The sequence below is a fragment of the Hyperolius riggenbachi genome, chromosome 4 (assembly GCF_040937935.1).
Source record: "Hyperolius riggenbachi isolate aHypRig1 chromosome 4, aHypRig1.pri, whole genome shotgun sequence".
Lineage (NCBI taxonomy): Eukaryota > Metazoa > Chordata > Amphibia > Anura > Hyperoliidae > Hyperolius > Hyperolius riggenbachi.
In genome coordinates, this window is record NC_090649.1 from 191,449,855 (window position 1) to 191,473,365 (window position 23,511).

Sequence of the window (23,511 nt, forward strand, 5' to 3'; positions counted from 1 at the left end):
CCACACATAGTAAGCAGCCCAGAGTATTGTGAGCGTCTCTTGATTGGACACAGTTGACAAACTGATCTGTTTCTTTTGGGGGTTGGCGGTAATGATATAGGAGGATTTCTAATGTTTCATACTTGTGACTTAATTTATCATTCTGAAAGCATAATTCCAGGTTTTAACGTGGGATAAAGACAGATTCAGCAGAGCTTTCATTTCCTTTGCAGTGAGTTTAAACCCAGCCTGGGAAGAGCTGGTGCCACAACGGCCTCCATCTGGTCTGATATCTGGGCCCCTTCTTTTTTCTGTCCTTTCCCAAATCCTGATTTGCCTGGCATTCCAGACCATGGCTTTCCTGCTCGTGAAGGAGGAGCCCTGGTACGAGGTCTGGACACCCAGCAGCAAGTAAGTGTCCTCTTTGTAGCGTTTTTGAGCTGTTAACAAATGCCAGAAATTGATTTTGTCCTGTTACAAACCTACCCGTTCTTCTCTTCCAGTGCATGCAATCTCTCCATGGATGGTTTTCATGAAAATTCCACTAAACATGATGAGCATAACATCAAAAACTATGAGAACACCACCCTGTGTTTTGTATCCAGCTTTCAGTATCTCATTGTGGCAATCGCTTTCTCAAAAGGAAAACCATTTCGTCAGCCCAGCTACAAAAACTGTATGCATTCTTTATGCGTCGTTGCTATCTTTTTCTTCTCTGTTCTATGTAAAATGTGTATTTTGCTATAGTCTCTTTATTCTTTTATCCGAGTTTAAAGTCCTCCCTTTGTATTCTTGGTATCCATATTACAGTTTCATATGATACCTGTAGTATGCAAAGAAAAAAAGCTGGCCGTTTATGGAGGTCAGACTTAAAAATGTGCTCAGATTTTACATAATGATTTGATACAGTCCAGTGTTTTTATTGTGTATTTATAAAGCACTGTGGTATTTGACAGTGCTATGTAGAGTATGTAATCCTGTCACTCACTCCTTCTCAGATCTCACAATCTATCCCTACCATAGTTATATATAGTTCATTGTCCCTATATTATAGTCTAAGGCTCAGTTCCTACCCATTCAGTAAGTTTTTATACACGTCTGCTCAGCAGGAAGTGGATCGTATTGCTAAAAGTTTTTTTTGTGTGTGTGTGTGTGTGTGTGTGTGTGTTGGTGTGTTGATGCAAATTAAATGCATGGGTGGTAGACTGGAGCAGACACTGAACCTCTCCACTTTGGTCCAAAAGGAGAGAAATTAATGGGGCTAATTTTGGGGGAGGGAGCAATTAACACACCAGTATGTTTTGGGGATGTAAGAGGAAACTGGGATGCCTAGAAGAAATCCATGTGGGACCCCAACTCTGCAAGACCAGATTGCTAGCCATATGCCACTTTGTCTTAACCCTTAAAAAGGCCTTAAGAAAAAAAGTATGTTAAACTGCACTGAAACTAATGTTAAAATGGCAGTTGACTGACCTGAAATAGGGAAAAAAGGTCGGTGTACGCTAAGGGCCCGTTTCCACTACTAAGTTATGCGAATGTAGCTACCTAGCCGCATCACATCAGTTCCGCATCTTTCAATGCGGAAGTGTATTGAAGGAGATGGGACGCGGCTGCAGGCGGACGCGGCCGTGCGACAATCTGCAGCATGCTGCAGATTCTCTGATCGCTCCGCACTGCTCCGCACAATATGCACGCAATGGAAACTCTTCCATTGCCGTGCATGTGTTTCAGGACACCTGCGGTGCGATGCGGCTATGTTAATAGAGCCAAATTAATCCATGCCATGCACTGATGAGGATCAAACAATCCGAAACAGTCTGTATGCATGTTGGATTATTATGGCTCTGTACAAATTAACAAGCTGACACATCATTGCATTCCAGCGGTTCTGGAGGTGTGTTTAGCTTCTAAGGGTACAATGGTTAATTTGCATATATTCAGCAGTGATGCACTGGGAGACATCTCGAGCTCACTCCAACCTGAATTATCGCAAATTCTTTCTGTTTTAAGAAAGCAAACTTTTGTTTTTCTTAACATCTTAGTAAGAGGGCTTTTAGGACCATTGTAGTCCCTTACACACTCCAATGAGTTCTGGGTCACCATGAGCTTGCTGGTTAGTCTGTACCTCTTGATATGAAGAATGGCATCCTGTGCACAGTAACTATATATGAACTGTAATACCTTTTTCATTCTCTCCTTCAGATTACTTTGTAGTCTCTGTGTTGGCACTCTATGCCTTAATCTTATTCTTCATGCTGTTCCCAGTAGAATCCATAGACAACTTCTTTGAGGTAAGTTGTTGAAGTGGTAATGAATGTAATATTGCTTTGTTTGTTTACTTGGTTATTATTTGATCTAATTATGAATAAATATCCTATTACCGGTAACTGATCTTTTCTTCTTTGTCATTATTCTTTGACATACAGCTGGTTTGCGTACCATTTCATTGGCGTCTTGTGATGGTGTTCATCATCATTGGAAATGCACTCACGTCCCTGGTGGTAGAGGTAAGACCCTAGAAATACACTTTAGGTAGCTTTAATGTAGAATGCGGTTCAGAAAAAAAGGTTGGTTACAGAACAATAGTTTAGATAGAATTTGCTTCAAAAGGAGTAGTGTATTGCCCTATGTTTCCTTCAGATTAGTTCAGACTTATAAAAGGCAAAATAGATGTCAGCTTAACAATATCTTTAAAACTAGCTGAGCATGGATGCACACAGGCCTAATGCTTCTGGAGCATGAAGAAAATGCTGCATTTTTTTTGCTGTGAGGCATGCTGCATATTGCTCAGCCAGCCAGAGTTTGGTGTGTTTTGCTGCGTGACACTCGCTGCCTTTATGCAATGTAGCACTGTTATAGTTATGGCTGTGTGCTCACTGCAGTTATGCATCACTGCTTGTTCAAGCATGGTCAAGTATTGGCATGGATTTGTCTTGTTTAAAATAACATAGAAATGTTCCCAAGCAATTAACACAGCCAGTTGTGATGCAGGACTTCAGTTGGGTTAAACTTACACAGCAAAATTTAGAGAGACTCCTTTCATATTCCACCACCGGATACACACAACACCTCCAAAACCCAGAACTGTTAGATCCACAAATGTGGGCGTGTCCTGAAACCACAGCAAGACCAATCCTATTTCTAAAATTAAAGTAACCTAAACTTTAAAATCCAACTACAGTACAAAGGTTTCTGTGTAGACCAGCCCATGGGTGTGCTTCATTAAGTTATGCATGCGTAAATCACTATTAAAGTACCCCAGTCAGGAAGCCCTACGCCAGCCACTTCCTGCCGCAATTTTCCACAGCTGCCTGCTGCGGTCTTCTTGGGCAGATGTGTATGTGCGCCATGCCATTGTAGTCTGAACAGGTGGACAGTACATGCCAAGCAAATGCCCCTTGCACAGATCTGAGCTGAACTGCTCCAGGTCACATGGCCATTTTTAAAACCAGTATTTTTACCAGGAGAAGTGTAATTTTTCTGGGGGAACGGTTTATTTGTATCGGTAGTTGGGCAGGGTAAAGCGATAGGATGAAGGAGGGGTGAGTAGTTATATTTCAAACATCCAGTCTGGTGCACTGTAAGCCACAGCATGTTACAATTGTAAATCGAGAACTCTTCAATCCATACTACAGATGGCCAATGAAATGTAAAGCATTCCAGTTTGCATACATATTACATGTAAATTGTATGCTGTTTGGAATTGGACCAATCAAAGTAATTTCCTGCCGAATTTGTTTTGAAAATTTACATACTGTATACAGGTTGCATGGAAGTCATAATTGTTTGGTTTTTGTTTTGTTTTTTTCATTGGCCATTTCTACTGCATACCTTTGTAATCTATCTGCACAGTGTCTGGCAGCCATTGCTGAACCTGCAGAAGATGGTAGTTTCCAGTTGTAATGCAGGTCATCTGGCTCTATTTTACATGACTCTCGCTTGGGGCCCACTCACTGCAACTTGCGAGTTACAATCAAAATTGTGGAGCAACGTTGGTAGTAATTTTTGCCGCATTTTTTATTTTAATGCTAGCGATTTATACTGCAATTGCAATTTACTTTTTTCTTGGATCTGGGTAGTAAAATCACTTAAAGGGACTCCGAGCAGTGCAGAAACTATGGAAAGATGCATATCATTTTAAAGCTCTCTTTCTCCTCTTTCCAATGATATATAAACCGCCGCCCTACGCCTTTTAGTTTTCGCTATTTTCGCGATTGAAATTGCCACGGCCGCGATTTCAATCGCGAAAATAGAGAACTAAAATGCGTAGGGCGACGATTTAGGTGTCGCCAGAAAGAGAGCTTTAAAATGATACCCATCTTTCCATAGTTACTTGTATTACACAGGACGACACTTTCCCCAGTGTCAGCAGCTCCATTCAGCAGAATGGAGCTGCTGACTTCAGGAAAAAGTCGCCCTGTGTAATACAATGTAACTATGGAAAGATGGATATCATTTTAAAGCTCTCTTTCTCCTCTTTCTGGCGACACCTAAATCGTCGCCCTACGCGACACCTAAATCGTCGCCTTTCAATCGCGAAAATAGCCAAAACTAAAAGGCGTAGGGTGGCGGTTTATATATCATTGGAAAGAGGAGAAAGAGAGCTTTAAAATGATATGCATCTTTCCATAGTTTCTGCACTGCTCGGAGTCCCTTTAAAAATCACTTTGTACGCGCAATTGAAAAGCGATTTTGCAGTGTTCCTATGCTTTGTATTGAAGCACAGTTGTTCCGGAAATGCTGCAAGACCTGTGATTGCAATGTGGTCAAATTGCAATCGCTCCTGTGGAATCACTTTCATTATTCTAGCACTTTTGGAATCGCCTGTGATTTCAAAGGCAGCTCCTGTGGGCCCTTGCCCTTATAGAGATTCAGTGGTCATCTTTTCACAGGCCTTACTGCTGCTTCAAGTGAGGCGCTAATAATGTTATAGCCAGTGGATCCACATTGGGCAGTCAGCAATAGCTACCTCCATATTTCTCACATAAAGTTGCGTCTGAGCCTTAACATGGAAATGACCGCTGTGTAGTATAGCTAGGGCACTCACTGCTAGGGGTACCAAAGCAATCATAGATCACATGGTCTAAGCCTTTATATTGCTCAGTAAAGAACTGGCTGGAAAAAATAAAAACACACCCACAGCTTTTTTGCCAATCTGATTATAAAAACAGAACTGGCTGAAAAATTTCCTTCTGACCATATTTGTTTCATTTGATTTAAGATTAAAAAAAAGTCTGTATGTCATTGGTTTGATAGTTTCTAACCGATCTCTTTCCCAGATGTGTGGTACACACAATACAATTTACTGTCAGATCGATTGTTTCCGACAGGTCCAATCTGATTTCTGATCGATTTTCCATTCACTTCTATGAAAAATTGATCAGAAATCAGATTGGACCTGTTAAAAATAATCGATCTGACAGTAAATCGGTCAGAAAATTGTATGCTGTGCCTAGCATTAGGTACTATTGACCATAAAAATGTTTCCCGCATTGCACACATGGACACTCCTGAGCTCTGCAGCCCAGGCATTGCCCCTGCCTGAAGGGAACCCTAGAATAATGCCACAACCACATGAGCTGTTGTGTGTATCCCCTGTGTGCATGAATGATTGCTCATACACACATGTGCAGTAGCTGTGCAGCTTTATGTTTAAGCAGTGACAGGAAATAGGCAGAGCTTAAAGAGAACCCGAGGTGTGTTTAAAGAATGTTATCTGCATACAGAGGCTGGATCTGCCTATACAGCCCAGCCTCTGTTGCTATCCCAAACCCCCCTAAGGTCCCCCTGCACTCTGCAATCCCTCATAAATCACAGCCGTGCTGTGGGGCTGTATTTACATCTGTAGTGTCAGTCTCAGCTGCTCCCCCGCCTCCTGCATAGCTCCAGTCCCTGCCCCCGTCCCTTCCCTCCAATCAGCAGGAAGGGAAGGGATGCAGGCGGGGACTGGAGTTCTGCAGGAGGCGGGGAGAGCAGCAGATTATGTCTCAGTAGAGATCTCATCTGTCTGTTACCACACAACCTCCCCTCCTTCAGGCCCCTGTCTGCTCCATAAGATAAAGAACAGTCTTTCTTGACAAATGTTCAATCAAGAGGGTTTTCCTTTTGTAATTCGTTTTTATTGATTAGAACATCTAATCTATTAAAAATGGCTAATGGTGGATGATGACCTTTTAGTTGGAAGAAGCATGTTACTTCACATCACATGAGGCACTGCCTCATTAAAGAGTGCTTGACTTTTGCTCAAAGTTAATTTCTATAGCACTGTCTTTTGTTAATAACAATAATTCACAAACACTGAATTTAATTTACTCACCCGCTCAGTTAAAAGCTATAAACTAGCGACAAAGTTCCAGCTCACCTGCTGAAAAAAGCACTATGGCACTTTTCCGAAAGCTGTGATATTTTGCCAGTCTGCCCCCAGCTCTGCAGCTGGGGCCTAATCATGTTATATTCATCTTTGAGGAGATGAGGAATCTTACATGATTAGACCACGGCTACAGAGCTAATGGCTGGACTGCGACAATATATTAACAAAATATAGTGCTATAAACATTTTGAGCATGCTTCGGATGCTGTTTAAATTTCATCCAACACTATTATTCATTTTTTTTTTTTTTTTTAATCTGAGTCTTCAGTGCTGTAGCACTGATGTGGATGCTCATGTACTTGCGGGAACTTAGTATATGGAAAGTCCACAGCCAGCACTTTTATCCTTAATGTGTCTTTGTGATTCCAGAGGCCAGATGCCTCAGATGAACTGCTCACCATTCCAGTCTCATGTGCCAACATTGTCAAACCTCTAAATACAATGACTTCAATTAAAAAATCTATATTGAACATTAATTGTGGATGAAAAGCATAGTTAAATGGTTGTGTCCCCAATCGTGCCTTCAAGGCCTAAATTAATTGCGAATCAACCACAGTTTATTTGACTTAGTAATAATAGTAATGTATTATAGTATTCACAAACCTTTTTGTCATTACAAATCATACAGATTATTTTCATAATGCTTATCTTAATTTTAGAAATGGAATTGGCTGTAATGTAACATGGCTAAAGTGCCTTTTACAACAGGACATCCCTTTTATATTTTAGAGAATCCAGTTGTGTGGGAATTTGTGTACAGTCAGTTTAACCACAGATCATGTTTCAACAGGCACAGATATCCACTGTGGTGTTCATTTGTGTCACCTTTTCCTTTATTGGGTTTTCCATGTCCCCCAGTCTTCCCTAGAACTTGAAATTTAAAGTGTACCAGAGCTCACATAACTAAAAACATTTATACATACCTGGGGCTTCCTCAAACCCCATCCACTCGGATCACTCCCACACCGCCGTCCTCTGCCCAGCAGCTTTGGTACCGGGTCCTTTCACTGCAGTCAGTCGCAGCCAGTCTGATGTAAGAGAAGTGCGCCCTCTACGTATCTCTCTGCTGAAGAGATACGCAAAGAGCGCACTTCTCCTGCATAAACTGGCTGTGACTGACGGCAGTGACAGGACCCGGTACCAAAGCTGCGGGCTGCAGAGGACTGCGGCGTGAAAGCGATCTGAGCGGATGGGGCTAAAGGAAACCCCAGGTATATATAAATCTTTTTTTAGATACGTGAGCTTTGGTTTCGTTTAAGTACTTGTTTTCACAGTATCCAAATACAGAAAACTGAACTGTCTGCCTGCTACTTAAGGAGACCTAATTCGGTCTGCACTGACTTATGGATCTGCACAACAGATGGGGAAAAAAAGTCTGAAATTCTTTTGAAAAAAGAAAAGTAAAGATTCTCTAATCTATGGCCAGCTTAAGACTGGCCTGAGAAATATTTGTTTTTTTATTCTGTGGTGTCCTTTTTTGTTGTTGAAATTACTTCATGGGGCCTTTAGCATGTCACTGATCAACCATTTTTGAAAGAACATTAAATTGTGGCACACATGTGAAATGACTAGTAATCATGTGTCTAGCACACAAAGCTTTCTCTTGTACCAGATGATTAAAAGCACTGTGATTATGTTTCTAATAGACTTGGCCTTGTTTTAGGGTAAGTGTAAATACGCACTTGGACGGTACTCATGCACCTTCTGGCAGCGGTTGAGTTTTCTGTAAACTGAAAGGGAGTTGTGTAGCTGCTGTGTATTAAGCAATATTGTAGTGGTTTATACCAGCAAAACCAAACACCCTGCACTGTTTTCATCAACTTTTTTTAACAGTGTTTGAAAATGCCAGTGTGCACTGCTACAGTGCTGCTCAGTCGGTATAAGTACAGCACAAATAACAGCAGCCTATTGCCTCCCTTTCTTACTGCTGCTTCTGCAGTCATGAGGTACATGGTGGTGTTCAGTGTGCTCTTGCCCTTACAGATTTAAATTTAATTTTAATAATTTGCATGTTTTTAATGAATTGGTCCTTTTAATTCTTCCTACCCACCCGCAATTTCCCGCAGACTGTCGTCCTTGATATGATACTCTGGAAACTTGTGTTCAACCGAGACAAGCAGGGAGAGTCCCACCACATGGTCACCCACCCCCCACAGGTTGGAACTTCTGTTCATGTGCACTGGGCAGCTTAAACCCTAGTCTCTACTTATCTCTTGCATTAGCTGTATGCCGTGTCATGTGCCTTGTTATCTCTCTGTGTGTTCATCTTCTTGCTACATCTGTGCAAAAACAGCTGCCGAGATAGAATGGGGAATGTGTTGACTTGCATGACGTGGCTTTGTGAGAAGATCTTGTTGTGGGTAACAAATGCTGCTAACATTAGTGCTTGCTAAAGAGCTTATTCATAGTACTAGCAAAACTGTCCAGCATTGAGAATGAATACTTGCATATACTGTATAGCTATATATTTTCTGCAGTCGTACCCTCCTGTGTTTTCTGTAGCACTTAGAAAGGAAGTTCAGGCTTTATTTCTGTGTGGTTTGTTGCAGCACACTTTGGTACTGACAGAATGTGTTTTCTCTAGGAATCCAATGATCGCTGGGCAGGCCGGTTCTTAAACTTTTTGTGCTTCTGCAGAAAGAAGATGCCTAAAGCCAAATACATGCACTTAGAACAGAAAATTTTGGTGGACCCTGAATGGCCACCTAAGCCAAGTACAACTACTGAAGCAAAAACTTCTGTACAAGAGAATGGCGGTGTCCATATTGTCACAATTACGTAGCAGTTGCTTCCATTGGTTGGTTTTTATCTTCAGTAAGAATATCCCATATGCACTGCTAGTGGGGTCTGCAATGCATTGTATAGCAGCAGTACACTGCAGAGCCCATCGCAAAAGCTTTCATAATATCCCCATTCAGGAGTTGGACATGGTCACACCAGCATTGCATAGCCAAGTCTCCATGTTGCAAATGAATGGGTCTCATTTTCTAAGGGCTTCAGAAATGAAATGTATTTGCTTTTTTCTTTTATATAATGAAATTCGCGGCACTGTGGTTTGGTGTTGCAGGGAGTGAACACCTGTATTTTTTTTTATTATTACTATTTTTATAACAAAGCAGTGTTTACTTTGGATTCTTTTATTTTTAATGATTTGGGACCATTGTGTTATGTTTTGTCAACTATCATGGTAAAGCCGTTATTTACGGCAATTCCCTAAAGCAGAGAAATTTTCATGCTACAATTAAAACCAATTATTTATTATTTTTTTAAGTTGGGGCTTTGGTACCACATTTCAGGGAAATTCTATTTATCTTTTGCTGTACTAAGAAAAATCATCCTACCTAATAAATCCCCTGTGTCTCTGCGACCCATGTCCCTATGTGTTTTTCCGTTATGCGCATGTGCAGGGACGCAGAGACACTGAGGGGGAATGATACGCGGCTTGCAGGGGAGGACAGGGCCAAGGGGCGGGCGTGCTGACATGCGGCGGTGACAGACCTAGAGCCCATTTTTTAAATAGGTTAGGCCAGTTATCCATTATAAATATATATATCTCCTCTGACTTCTCCCCACCCCCTCCCACTTTCATATTTATTGATCAAATTAAACTTAACCACCTTATGCTGCATAAAACACTAGCGCTCAGGGTTGTTATCGAGTGATTACCCATTAATCAAATGAGGCTTAATTGGCGCAGGTGTGCGGCGGGGATACAAGGGGTTATTTACCTATAATTCCTGCCCTGCATTCCAAACAGCTTGCACGCGTCCTATTGGTCGCGTTGCAAGCCTCACTTCCTCCAAGCTGGAGTGAGGAAGTGCACCGGTGTGAGGCTTGCAATGCAACCAATAGGACGCGTGCAAGCGGTTTGGAATGCAGGGCAGACGGCGGAATTATAGGTAAATAACCTTGTATCCCTGCCGCACACCTGCGCCAATTAAGCCTCATTTGAATCACGGGTGATCACTCGTGAGAGCAACTCTGCTAGCGATACATGAAATGTTGTGAGAGAGCATTACGAATGAATTACTAAAGCCTTTCTCAGCTTCCCTTGTAGTGTTACTGCCACACAAATGTCATGCAGCCTGGTTGTCTAGGGTTATGGTGTTTTGTGAAGCAGTCTGGAGGATGAGAGATAACATCTGTGACTAAAAGGTTTCTGTAATGTAATTATTTTTTAGATAACTGAAGTCAGATCCCTGACCTTTGAAATCCAGTTACATGTTTATTTAGGAAAGGCTGTAAGACTTATAAAGTGTTTCTTTAACGCCATCTATAGTTGTGGAAACAACTCTTTATGGGACACTGTTTACATTCTATGTCCTGAGGACAACCTTTACAAATGCCTGCATTGTTTTTTTCCCATTTTGGTATCATCCTGATTTAAAACTTCTTGTTTTTTTCCCAGTTTGAGGTTCTTTAGGAAGGATTGTGAAGACTTTTTACAATTTCCTGTGCATAGTGATAACCGCAGTGTGAAATGTGTCTTTGGATATTTGGGTAATCGTACAGCCTTCTTTTTTATTTGTACTTCTTTTTCTGTAATCATCCAGTGCTTGCAATAGATTCCATTTCTGAAGCCTGTGAGATATATTTAAATTAATAGTAACTGATTATTTAGTAAATGTACATTTAAAATGTTACCAGGAGTTTCAAATATTTTTATTTTGCTATCTATGCATTTCAGACCTTAGAGCTGTGAATTTTGCTGCATTCACTTCTGATACTGTACAAGTAAACAATCTGTCTACACCCTCCAGGCGCAAAAGGGTGAAATCTGCAGTAGCCAATAGCCAGAAGAAAAGTGTCCTTAATGGCAGCCATATACTGGTCGATTGCCACCAGATTGGCCAGCAGATAGATCCCTCTGTGATCGAATCTGATCAAAGAGGGATCTATTGGCTGCCTACACTGCAAACAGATTTTGAATCGATTTCACAATCTGTGGAGCTGCTGCCGCCGCCGTCCCCTGCTTACATTACCTGATCCGGCTGGCGCGAGTCCCCTGGTCTCCACTGTCTCTTCTCCGCTCTGGGCTTCAGCTTCACTTTACTTCCTGTCGGGGGACATTTAAACAGTAGAGGGCGCTCTACTGTTTAAACTTCCCCCGACAGGAAGTGTAGCCAGCCGGAGCCCAGCGCGGAGAGGGGACAGCGGGGACACGCGCTGGCGGAACAGGTAATGTATTGCCGCTAGCGTTGGTTGTCGGACATTCGACCGCCGCTATCGACGCACTCCCGACTCGCCGGCCATCGAGCGAAATTTTCCGCGCAGACAGATCAACGGGATTGATTTTCGGACGGAAATTGGTTGATCGGTCAGCGTTTGCGCATCGATTTCACAGCAGATTTGATCACAATGATCGAATATGCTGTGCATCGGCGGGAAATCGAGTAAGTGTATGGGCACCTTTAGTGGGATGAGGAGTAATATTTACAAAAGGCTACTGAGGCCAGAACAGGTGTATACTCCTAGCTGTTGTGTACCCGCCTCATGTAGTGTTTTATTCTGAACAAGTGCTGATATCCCCAGTTCTGTATTTGTGGGATGCATAACATGCTTACAATGCTTACAATACAATCTTACCATTTCTATGTAGTATAAGGGTTGCAAGAAGGGGAGTGAGTAAATGCTGCACTTGGGGGAGGGGGGGGGGGGCCTGGATGAGTTACTGGCTGCACTTAAGGGACAGGAGGGGTTAATGGCTGCAATACTGTATGCAGTGCAGTCAGAAACCCCTCCTTGTCCCCAAGTGCAGCCATTAACTTTGCTGTGTAGACTTATACAGTATGTTAGTCCATAAAGATTCCAGTCAAATATTGGAGTCGACTTATACATGAGGTCGACGTCTATTTGAGGATATACAGTATTTTTGAATATTCTGATGACTTAATCTAGCTCTGCACTACACTATCCTAGCATAGGGCCATTAAGGAGTTCATCCTGCTAGAGACAGCTAAATTCAGCGCTGTGCCAATGATTTGGGTTTCACCAAAGGCTATAATGTGAATTACGGCTATAACGGCACCCAGTGACTAATTTGGGTGCGGACAATAGCAGAAGCTCGAGAATTATGTGCCCACGAGGAAGTGTTAGTAGAATGCCTCACTGGGTAGATCTGTCTGTGTTGCTCCAATGCAAGTTACCACACTTCATGCTCCAGTGCTTAAGCTTTAGTTATTCAATTGGCACTAGAATCCTAATGATTAAAGGGGTATTCAGATGTGTCCATTATATTATAAATGTTTACTATAGGTGCCAGTTGGCGCCAAAGTGTCATATGGATGGATATTGGCTCTCTAAAAATGAAATCCAATCTTCATGCATATTATGGACTATATTAGCTTTATGTCTGACCATAGATACACTTTTTAATGATTTTTTTTTCTGATTTCTGGATCCTTTTTATAGACTATCCCCCGTAATCGTTTTGTGTAATGCTGAGGCATTGGTGGCCTTTTTAGTGCACAGCTTTGTGCAGTAGGGGCTGCTCTTCTGGTTATTGGCTTACTAGTAAGTGTTTGATATGAGACACACATGTCTTAGCAGGTGCTAAACTGCTACTTCCAGGATTGTGGTCCAAGCAGACAGTATATGTTATTTACAGTATTATGTTATAATGGACTGATACTTGGTAAACTACCTAGGTGAGTGTGAGCAGTTTTTACTTAGAATGGAAGATATCTGTACCTTGTCCTGTTACTTTATTTTGTCACTGTGTATGTGGCCAGTGGCATCTGTGGTACTTGTTGATGCTGCAGCTCTATTCCCTCTCAGAGCATGCCAACACAGCTTTAAGGGTTGCTATGACAAAAAGAAAAACTGTTTAGAATGCATAAATGCTTGTAAGATGCACATTTGTCCTAGAGTAAAATGCACTATACATGACTTTCCCTTTCCGCATGTACCTGGCACAGTAGGCGGTATTAACCTGACTGCTCGTGAGCTGGTACATCTCCTTATGGGGGATTCTCATTGTTTCCTTTATTTTTTTTAAACCACGGAACAGCAGTTGCACAATCCAAGTGCCAGAATCCTTTGCACCCAAGAAGACAAGTCAGCATGTTTGTATAGATCCATGCCGTTCACTGCTTTTGAAAGGAATAAACACAATCCTGAAAATCCATTATAATGAGATGAACTAGTCAAAAGCCTGTAAGTGGAAAGTCAGATTAATACCAGGACCGCTACATGGGGAAAAGCTCTTTACAGTGCATTTTTGCCAGAACAAATGTGGCCTTCATCTTAATGTATATTACTTGTCTGAGGCTTAATCTCAGACAGCGGCACACCGTAACTCTCCAGCTACTGAAAAGTAATCAGCAAAGAGTGTATGCTGTTTCAGGTATCCTGAAGGGGTTATAATCCAATTTCATATGTATTACAGAATTGCACAGGAACATGATGGTCGTTCATTTCCCACTTTGACTTCGTTTTAAAGGACAACAGTAAGGAGAGGCATATGGAGGCTGCCATACTGATTTCCTTTTAAACAACACTAGTTGCTTGGCTGTCCTGCTGCTCCTCTGCTTAAAATACTTTTAGCCATAGACCCTGAACAAGCATGCAGCACATCCAGTGTTTCTGACATTGTCAGATCTGATGACATTAGCCACATTCTTGTTTCTGGCTGCACTACTGCAGCCAAATAGATCAGCAGGGCTGCCAGGCAACTTGTATTGTTTAAAAGGAAATATGGCAGCCTCCATATTCTTCTCACTTCAGTTGTCATTTAAGTGGTGATTTTCAGTTTGGAACTATATTTCTGGGGGGGGGCTTTTGACGAGGGGAGTTTGTTAGACTGTTTCATTGTGTATGACAAGAATATATTTTGAGGGAGAACTATTGGCACACACAATTCATTGATAAATCAGAAACCGAATAAACATGTCTTCATTTTGTTTTAAAACTGAAGACCTATTTCCACTACATGTGGATTCTGGATGCAGGAAACTAACTTATTTGGTATGCGAAATCTCATGCCCTGTTTCTCTGATTGCGTGCATTCTGAAAGGCTTATCTGAACATGCGCTGTAGGGGACAGGCTGTGCCACTGCTGCTATGCTTTTTGCTATGCAATAGGCTCCAAACCGCATCAGTTAAGATGCATGAAGAAAAGCAGTCTGCAGTTGATTAAAGGTATTGTCAATAGCAGATTTTTAATGTTTTAGAAATAGTGTTCCTGGATTTATCCCATAAATAGCATTACTCAAGACACCTTTACAAAAGTGCACAAATCTTTCTGCACTTTTAGATCCTTTACATTTAATATGCCACCGCAGTGCAAATCTTACTCTGTGGACTGTGCTTTAGTTAGCTCACAACTACTGCTGGTTAGCTACCTTCCGCATTATTGTAATACTGAATATGGTGAACTTTTTTTTTTTTGTTTTTTGCTGTTCAAGCGGTAGTTGGATTTTTAAAAGATGAGGCTCGGTGTTGGTGCAATATCTTTCGGCAGAGTTGACCATTTATTTTGAAGGCCAAACTTGCATTTGTTTTTAGTATTCCCCTTTGTGGTGTCAGCATGACTGCTGGCAGGGAAGTAGCAGCCTTTAGTGTTACAGCTGTACTAATACAGGAGATCTGATATTAAAGTAGAATGTCAGCTTGTATTGGAGAAAAGGCAAAACCTCTATTGGGGTATGTTTTGGGGTAATGCTCTTGGTGGCCCTAGCAGCAGTGAAGTGACAAACTTCCATTCTACGTAAAATGGGTAAATATTTCATGTTAGTTGAGCAGTGCCGTTTCAGAGCCATTTTAAGGCCTCCTTCTGGTTAACCAGTCCATTGTGTTGAAGTGTAGCTTTGAAGTGGCTGGAGAGTGACCGGTTGCTTGGCATTTGGCATTTATGAAATGACGCTTGCCCTTATGTAAAGTGTTGTACTGCATTGGGATTATTTGGGCACAGTACGCCACACTTTTGTTTCTGGGGGGTTTCCAGAGTGGGCTTGCTGTAGCACAAATAATCGATTATGTATTTTTCTTCAAGTGTATTTTAGAATAATTCTGTGACATTCTTTTAGAAATGTGTGTGTATCTTTACCCGGTATGTGCCTGGAGGTTTTCATTTCTGTTTTTCTTGAGCTGGCTTTTCTCCTTTAACAGGAAGCGGAAGTTCATTCTCTTGATTTACAAGGGCTTTAGATAGTGGCCTTTAACCCTATCACATTGTTGCAGGCCTCTCCATTGCAGATGAGCTGCGCACACATTGTGAAGACTGGTGATGCTGCCCAATCGCACCATATTCATCCTGCAGTCCCCACACTGAACAGTTCAGTAATGAAGCAGCCAAACAATATTTTCCCAATGTCCATATATTGTTGAACTAAATATGTATGTATATCTTGCAGTTTAAAAAAGAGTGCACAAATGTATAAAAATCTAGCTTTTGCAAACAAAATGTTTAATATATACATATATATTAATGAAAAAAAAGTTCTTGTATTCTCTAAAAAGAAATTATATATATAGAAGCATCCCTCAGGGTTTTTTTCTTTACTATAGAGATTGCTAAGGAGCCTAGCAGAATTGCAGCGCTATGTACAGGTGTAACCATCTCGGCTGCACATGCTCTGTGATCGCTGCCCTTCTTCATGTAGAGGGGAGAACACCTTGCTGAGGTGGTGGCTGGAGGGTTACCGCATCAGTGCCTCTGTCTCACTGTGTAATGAAATCCATCTTCTATTCCAGGTAGATGTGGTTCCAGGAACCTCTTAATCCACCTGCAGATCTTTCAGTAGCAACTTAGAAACTGGGTGCAATTAAACCGGCGAACATTGCAGTGAATTATTGCAGCTAGATAGAAAAGGACAGTTTACTTGTAGCTAAATGATCCATCTGACATGGCTAAACAGGGATGTCATTTCATAGAAGGCAAGCTGTGCTAAACTTGAGGATGAGGGAGGGATAAAGGCACAATTACTTTGCTGAATAATTCCCCAGAGTGCTGGCATTACAGGCCTGGAGCTTGGCTCTGCCCACTCTGCAAATATTCACCATTTTCCAACAGTTGTTAGAATCTATTGTAGCTATGGGGTACTGCCCTATTCATATTATTAAAAGCTAAAGTGTGACGTTGAATAGAGGCTGTTTATCTTTTTGCTGGCCATAAAAAAAAACATAAATTTGCCTTTTTATTTATATAATGTGCATATCTGGTACACACTGTACGAACCCAGTAAGTGCAAGCATGCTGCCATTTCAGTAGCTTGTATCTGTTTCTTTTCTTGCTGAACTCCCACAGCATATGCGAATAACGGAAGAGAGAAAGGAGCAAGAGTGGGACCAGTCATGGATATTGCTCTCTCATAGCTTTTCAGAGAGCGCAAAAATAAGCAAAAAATGCTAGTTCATGGGAGCTAATTAACAAATTATAATTTAATTTACATTTTTACTGCCAAGTACATAGCACTGCTGCGCCTTCAGCCAACTGCAGATCTTTAGACGGAATAGGTTCTGTGTTGGTAGATACATTTACTCTTACATTTTCATTAAGAGAAACAATGCTGCAATTATTGCTTTGATGAAGCAAACAGTCTCCTCTCAATTCTTATGTCCTATAATTTCTTTCTTAGCTTCTTGACTTTTTTTTTATTACCAGTCCGTCCTAGAGGATTTGAAATTGCAATTTCTGTATTGCATAATGTATTGTTTTTAATTGTTGCAATAATTTATTTTATTTATTTTTTTCCTCCTCATCTGTGCTTCAGGTTGTGCTAATCTGTATGTTCTATAATTGTTTTGTACAGTATATTTGGATAAATTCATGCAGTATCCTTTCTTTGTGGATGGTAGTTCTCTCTGCACTGTGGGACACATCATTTGAAGCACAGATCCTGTATAGCCGTGTTGACGATGCATTGCACATAGTGTAACATGGTTTATCTGGAATACATTGCCAAGAAAGCACAGACCAAAGCCAATAACCTTCCAAAGCTTCCAGTTTCAACATTGAAAATGTTAGTAGCACTTGAGAGTCGATCTCTCCAGATGTTTGTTTTTGTTTCACCCAATCATTGAAAAAATTACAGAAAGTCTCCTCATTTGGGAAACTCCTTTGCCTGGTCCCGGGGAGTTTACTATAAAGGTTATTCTATTGTAATGAAATTCCAGTTAGTGAAAAGGGGATTAATCTTTTTGGTTGCTTATCAAAGTTTTGACAACTGTGGATTTTCTGCTTTGTACCTGGTAAAGCTGCCCAACCTATATTTTGTTTAAAATAAGCAACATTTATGCAATAAAAATGACAGTAAGCTGAAACACAAACTTTTTTTTTTGTCAACACCTGTACTTTTTGCAAGGAATGTACGTACCCCTTGGTCTAGGTTGTATTCAGCGACATAGGAGCAGGGGTTGAAGATGTTGCATTTGACGCTAGGCCGATGCTTTCAAGCATTGAAATGGTTATTAATTCATTAAAAAGGTATTTACTACAACAGCAAATCTTTCATTTGTTAAAGTAGAAAAAGATAACATTTTACTTACCCCGTATGACTCATTAGGGCATATATATGGCCTGGTATCTTCAGTGTAAGGTTTTATACAGGACACCCTAATATGTGAGCTGGGTCTGAGGTTTTAAGCATCACTTTCAGCATCTCTTGCAGTGATGTGTAGCTTACAGGAACATATCTTTGGTTTATATAAGAAGTGTTTCATGTGTGCCAGGAGTTCACTATCTGAAAGGATTACAGAGCTGCTGTAGTTTTTAAGTGATGTCCCAGAAACCTGAACTATGAAAGTCTGAGTCACAACGTCTTCATATTTGGGGCTGTTTACAAATAGACACACGGGAGATTCTTTATCTTCTCCCGCTGGCCGGATCTGATAGGTAAAGTCAATCTCCCAAGTCTGCAAAAACATTCCTTATGGCTTAATGAATTCAAGATTTTAATTACGCACAGAGATATACCCAATGGTATTAATATTGCCAATCTTAAGGAATATTTTGACACAGTTATTATTGCAAGCATTTTGGCTTTTCTATGCAGCTTTGGGTTGTTTTTGTTTGGGGAGGGGTTGAAACTCTAATAACCATTAGAGTGCTAATATTTGCAGCCCTGATAGGTTCCTTTGATAATCCATGGGATAGCAACCAATCAGATTCCCACTTACTAAAGCCAGACCAGTACAGGATGGGAATGTGCCGTGGGTACTGCCCTTATGCCCAGCATATCTTGTACTGTTGTAATAAGTTAGTAGTAGGGCTTTATAATTGAACATTCCAGATGTACTGACTTGTACTGCTCCATCCTTGGTGTGTCGTGGTTTTAGAATGTCACACTGTGCCCTGCATCTCAACTTCTAAACGTTTTATCCCATTGTTCTGTTAAAAAAAAGAAATGGATGCTGCATATCAAAATGAACAAAGTGCTGCTGTTAAAGGTACCCTACTGTAAACGTAAATATAGGCTTTCAGGTGTAAATATAAACTGTACAGAAGTCTTGTACAAATCCTTTTGTGATTAAGCCTTTTTAAATAAACTCAAAATTCAATTAACTCTGCTTTCTGGTTTATGTGCTTTTTGTATGAGGATTTGGTTTAAAATATTGAAATACAATTTGCAAGAAAATACTTTCTGCAATTTATTACTGGTATATACAAATGAGAATATTCTCCTCACATGAAATCTGTGTTCTGCAATGGAATTTGCGATGGTAAAACACAAAACCGCTGTAGTGATAAACGCCACTGAAGAGAACTTCCACAGAAACCAAAAACATTCAGACTGCTCCAAACAGAAAATATTTCTGCAGGTAGTTTCACTCCGCTTCAGTGCAGATTGCTATAACAAAATTTGCCACACCAACTTCCCTCAGTGGTACCAGGGCTGTTGAGTCGGCACAAAAATCAACTGACTCCACAGTTTATGAAACAGACTCCAGGTACCCAAAATGACCTGACTCCTTAACCAAATACTTATCAGGGCTGTGGATTTGGTACAAAAATTATCCGCCTCAACCTCCACAGACTCCAGGTACCCAAAATTACTCCAACTCCACAGCCCTGAGCATTAGCAGGTGTGCTTTCATAACATACATTGCTTTAGCCCCTCTAATAGCTGGAGGAGGCAAAAGGACAAAGAGGTAGTCACATGATGGCTTATTTAAAGTGAAGGCCAAACTAAGTGATGAGAATGGGACTAGTCTGTTACCTGCAAATCTGAGTTGAAGCAAATTTTATGTAGTTTGAAAATCGATCAGCTGCTGCATCTGGTCCATTTTTTAGCTGCATAAAGTTTGCATCAGCTCGGAATTAGTTGCATCTCATTGATCAATAGTAGTTGAACGAAAATGTTGAGTGTTATTGATTGGTATGCTACTGATGTGGTTTAATTAAAAGCCTTCACTCTGTTATAAAACGCATGCAAAATTAAATATGGGAATCCTTCTCAACTCAAACCTGAACTGAAAAATTGTTTCCACCGTCCTACACCTACTTTTATTTTGTTTAAATGCTAAATGACTAGGTTTGTTTTTTGTTTGTTTTTTTGTCAGCTGAATGACATCCTTAAAGAAAACCTGAACTGAAAATTAAAAGTCAAAATAAGCATACACAAGTCATACTTACCTTCCATGTAGTCTACTCCTCAGTGTCTTTCTCCTGTCCCGCGTCCTGTTTGTTCACTGTGATCAAGGGAATTCTCCGTCCTCCATTTTGAAAATGGCCATTACCCCATAACAGCTTTCTGGTAAGCCCACAGTTAAACTGTAACATCGCCCACTTGAGCCATTGGCAAACATGGACATTACCTGGTACATCAGTTTTCCTCTCAGCTATAACTGACAGCAACTGATATTTTACTGACAGCAACTGATGTATTTCAGATCTGACAAAATATTGTCAGAACTGGAAGGGATTATTGTCAGAAGAAAATGGTGAGCTTCTGAGAGGAACTGATTGCAAGGTAACTATGCATTGTTCATTTGAAGTTACCTCATGTGTTTATTTTAAATATTTTTACTCAGTACAGGTTCTCTTTAAGTGTTCCAGAGCTGCAATCTACTCTTGACCTGCACTCAGAATTTATTCTGCCAGGTAAAAGTGGCCATATATTACTCGATGGCCACCAGATTGACAATCGGATTCCACTTTGATCTACTATGGTCAGAGTGATCTATTACCTGCCCACACACTGCACACAGATTTTGTTCATACTTGCGCCTCGAGTCACCTTGCTTCTTTACTTTGTCACTATATTTCCTCTTTAAGTACTCTTAAAGTGAAATGAAACCCAGCATTTCTTGTTTGATCTAATACATTATTTACAGCATATTGTATACTACCATCATTTTTTTTTTACTAGAACAGCATTTAAAGAGTTAAACACAGGACTTAGAAGCTCCGTGCTGGGAAAGCTGGATGCATCTGAACTGGAGATATTATCTTGTGTTTACTTAATTGTATCAAGTGAGGAATGTAAACATTCTCTGGCAATTCAGACACTCCAGAACACTGACAGATACTCAGAAACAGGGCCGGTTTAAGCAACAATGGGGCCCCAGGGCAAAATAAACCTGGGGGCCCCCCCAACATATACCCCGGAACAAAAATCGGCATTAGGGGACCTTTTTTGCAGCTGGTATAGTCAGGGTGTGAAGTCCCAATCGGTCGGAGCTCCACATTCTGGCTATCCCAGCCTGCATGGGGAACAAGGGGTTAAAAAGTTTCAGGAGGGGGACCCCACATAATTTAAAAAAAAAAAAAATTCCCACACTCTAAACATAAAAAAAAAAAAATTAGGAAAAAATGCCAGGGATCTTCATACAGCCATATTGCGGCTGTATAGCGATCCCTGGCCAAAGCGCTGCGGCTGCGTATAGACCCCCTGGAAACCCCGTCAGGAAATTTATTGCGCTTTCGTTTGATGCATGTAAAATTACACTACCGTTAGGTTTGCTACTAAAAGTGACATTTACCGCATTTAAAAGTATACTTTTTTCCTTTGAAACTTTAAAATCGATTTTCTCAAAAACTATAAGGTCTTTTTGAAAAATTGTTTTTTCCTCTTATTCCTAATGATCTCCTTAACATGTCCTGCAAATTTAGGGTTTCTAGCATTTAAGGTGGATTGGCTATTAACCATTAAAGTCGGCAGGTTTTTGAATGTGTATTTTTTTTTCCCTTGAAACTTTAAAATCGATTTTCTCAAAAACTATAAGGCCGATTTGAAAAAATTTTTTTCCTCTTGTAGCTACTGGGGGCCCCTACAAGCTCTGGGGCCCTGGGGCAGCTGCCTCCTTTGCCTTAATGGTAGCGCCGGCCCTGCTCAGAAAGCATTTCTAGGTACATCACAATATGAATCAGTTATGAATAAAATGCAATGTCCGCTCTGAGCACAAAAATTCTAAATGAATAATGCTTATAAAGTTAAATACACAAAAATAAAGTAAAATACACAAAAGCAAATATGATAACCGTAAGGCATATAAAAAGCAGGAAAACATGTTTTTATTGAATATTATTTCAGGGTTTAATACTGCTTTAAAGCAAACCTGAGCCAAAGCACAGATGAAAAATTGAATACAGTACTTGCCTAAGGAGAGGAAAGCCTTTGGCTTCTCATGCTGTCCTCAGTCACTGTCCCAGGCCCTCTTGAACATTGGTTTGGTGCCTCTCTTCTGGTATGAGTGCGGCCGCGCTTGCGCTGTAGCAGGGATTTGCTCATGCACCAGCAGCTCAGGCTTATTGTGCAGAAGCAGCTTATGCTTGAAGAGGAGTGCAGCCCTGATCAGATTTCCGACAAGCCCTTGTCTGAAATCCTTGGGGAGGGGGTCTGTGAACCTCAACGGGGTGCCTGGATGATGCCATTGGAAGCCTCTACAGGCTCAAGGCTTCCCTCCTGGCCCTTACTCACGCTGCTTCTTCACACTAGGCCGCATAGCCAGGAGTGACATTATCTATTTTAGCGTATGCCCTCAGCCAGTCCATCTAGTCGCAGGCATTGTGACACCCACCCTCACTGCTCCAACCGTTACAGGAGCAGGACCCCAGACACCTTTGAAACCAGGTCATCTCCCCCTGTACCTGGGGCTGCCAGGCCCACCACAGCTAGCCTTGCCAAGGTCCCCCCCTAGCTCCACCAAGCCAGTCAACAGCATGGGCTCACTGTGTAGTGTTTATGTATCGCAAAAGGCACCGCTCAATCAGACTACCCCTCTGGTCCTACTCCACCCCCCCCCCCCCCCTCTATATTTCTGCTCAGATAAAAACTTTTCTCCTTCCATTCTTACTTGCACCATTAAAGCTTAATGAGGCTAACCTAAAAATTCTTATGGCCTGTTAATTCCGTCATAAAGGCTATTCAGAGAGGTTGCAAATTTTGAGAGCCTTTATTCAACACAATGACCTTTTAAAGAGAACCAGAGACTAAGCACCCTCATGTATTTTATTACATTTATCAGTGGGAACATGACAGTAAACACCTACCCTGCTTTTAGTTTAAATCTTCTCTGCTTAATATATCTATAATCAGCTGTGATAAGAATCCCTGGCTGAGTCAGTCGAGGTTTGACCTGGAATCATTATAGCTGAGTCGCTCTTTTGTGGAGTCTTTTCAAGCCCAAGCCTTCCCCCTCCTGGATCAGATTTCCTGCTTTACATACTGAGAGCTCTGATGACATGGGAGGGGCTGCTGCTGCAGGAAAAATCTCTGAAACAGACAAGTGTGGCTGTGTGCTCTGTCTGTGCAGCCAGTCATCATCATTATCTACTGTATGCAGTTTCATTACTATGAGAGACACTTCCTACAGGCAGCCACACAGCATACCAGAATATGAAGTTGAAAGCACACAGATGAAATGCTCCAGCAGCAGCCCTGTTTGTCTATAGTCTCATAGAGGCTAGACAGCACATCCAGAACACCTCATAACCTGGAAGCAGAAGGTATGTGAGCCGGCGGCCATATTGGATATTTCCTGGAGCAATAATGGATAAAAAGCACTCAAAAAGGCACACCAGAGTGGCAAAATTATCGGGTAGAGCATTTATTCTTTACAAGCTATCAACTGATATGTTTATTTTGTGTGAATCGTTCATCTCTGGTTCCCTTTAAGAGCCACAAAATAATTTTCTAATTTATCTTCTAAGGTTTTAAATTGAGGAAACTTCAGTCAAGCGTGGCAGGTGGCAAATATGCCATTTAAAGGGGTTCTGTGGC

General features: G+C 41.1%; 1 protein-coding gene across 3 annotated transcripts in view; it reads left to right on the forward strand.

The window, feature by feature from the left end:
- The window catches only part of ATP13A3 (ATPase 13A3), a 176,932-nt gene extending 166,914 nt beyond the window's left edge, over positions 1 to 10,018 (forward strand). For all 3 annotated transcript variants that reach the window (XM_068281156.1, XM_068281159.1, XM_068281157.1), the window contains exons 28-33: positions 213 to 390; positions 483 to 655; positions 2,182 to 2,270; positions 2,406 to 2,486; positions 8,416 to 8,505; positions 8,934 to 10,018. In XM_068281156.1, the coding sequence (XP_068137257.1) occupies positions 213 to 390; positions 483 to 655; positions 2,182 to 2,270; positions 2,406 to 2,486; positions 8,416 to 8,505; positions 8,934 to 9,131 (809 nt within the window). In that variant the 3' untranslated portion in view covers positions 9,132 to 10,018. The remainder of the gene's footprint in view (positions 1 to 212; positions 391 to 482; positions 656 to 2,181; positions 2,271 to 2,405; positions 2,487 to 8,415; positions 8,506 to 8,933) is intronic.
- Positions 10,019 to 23,511: the final 13,493 nt, after the last annotated feature.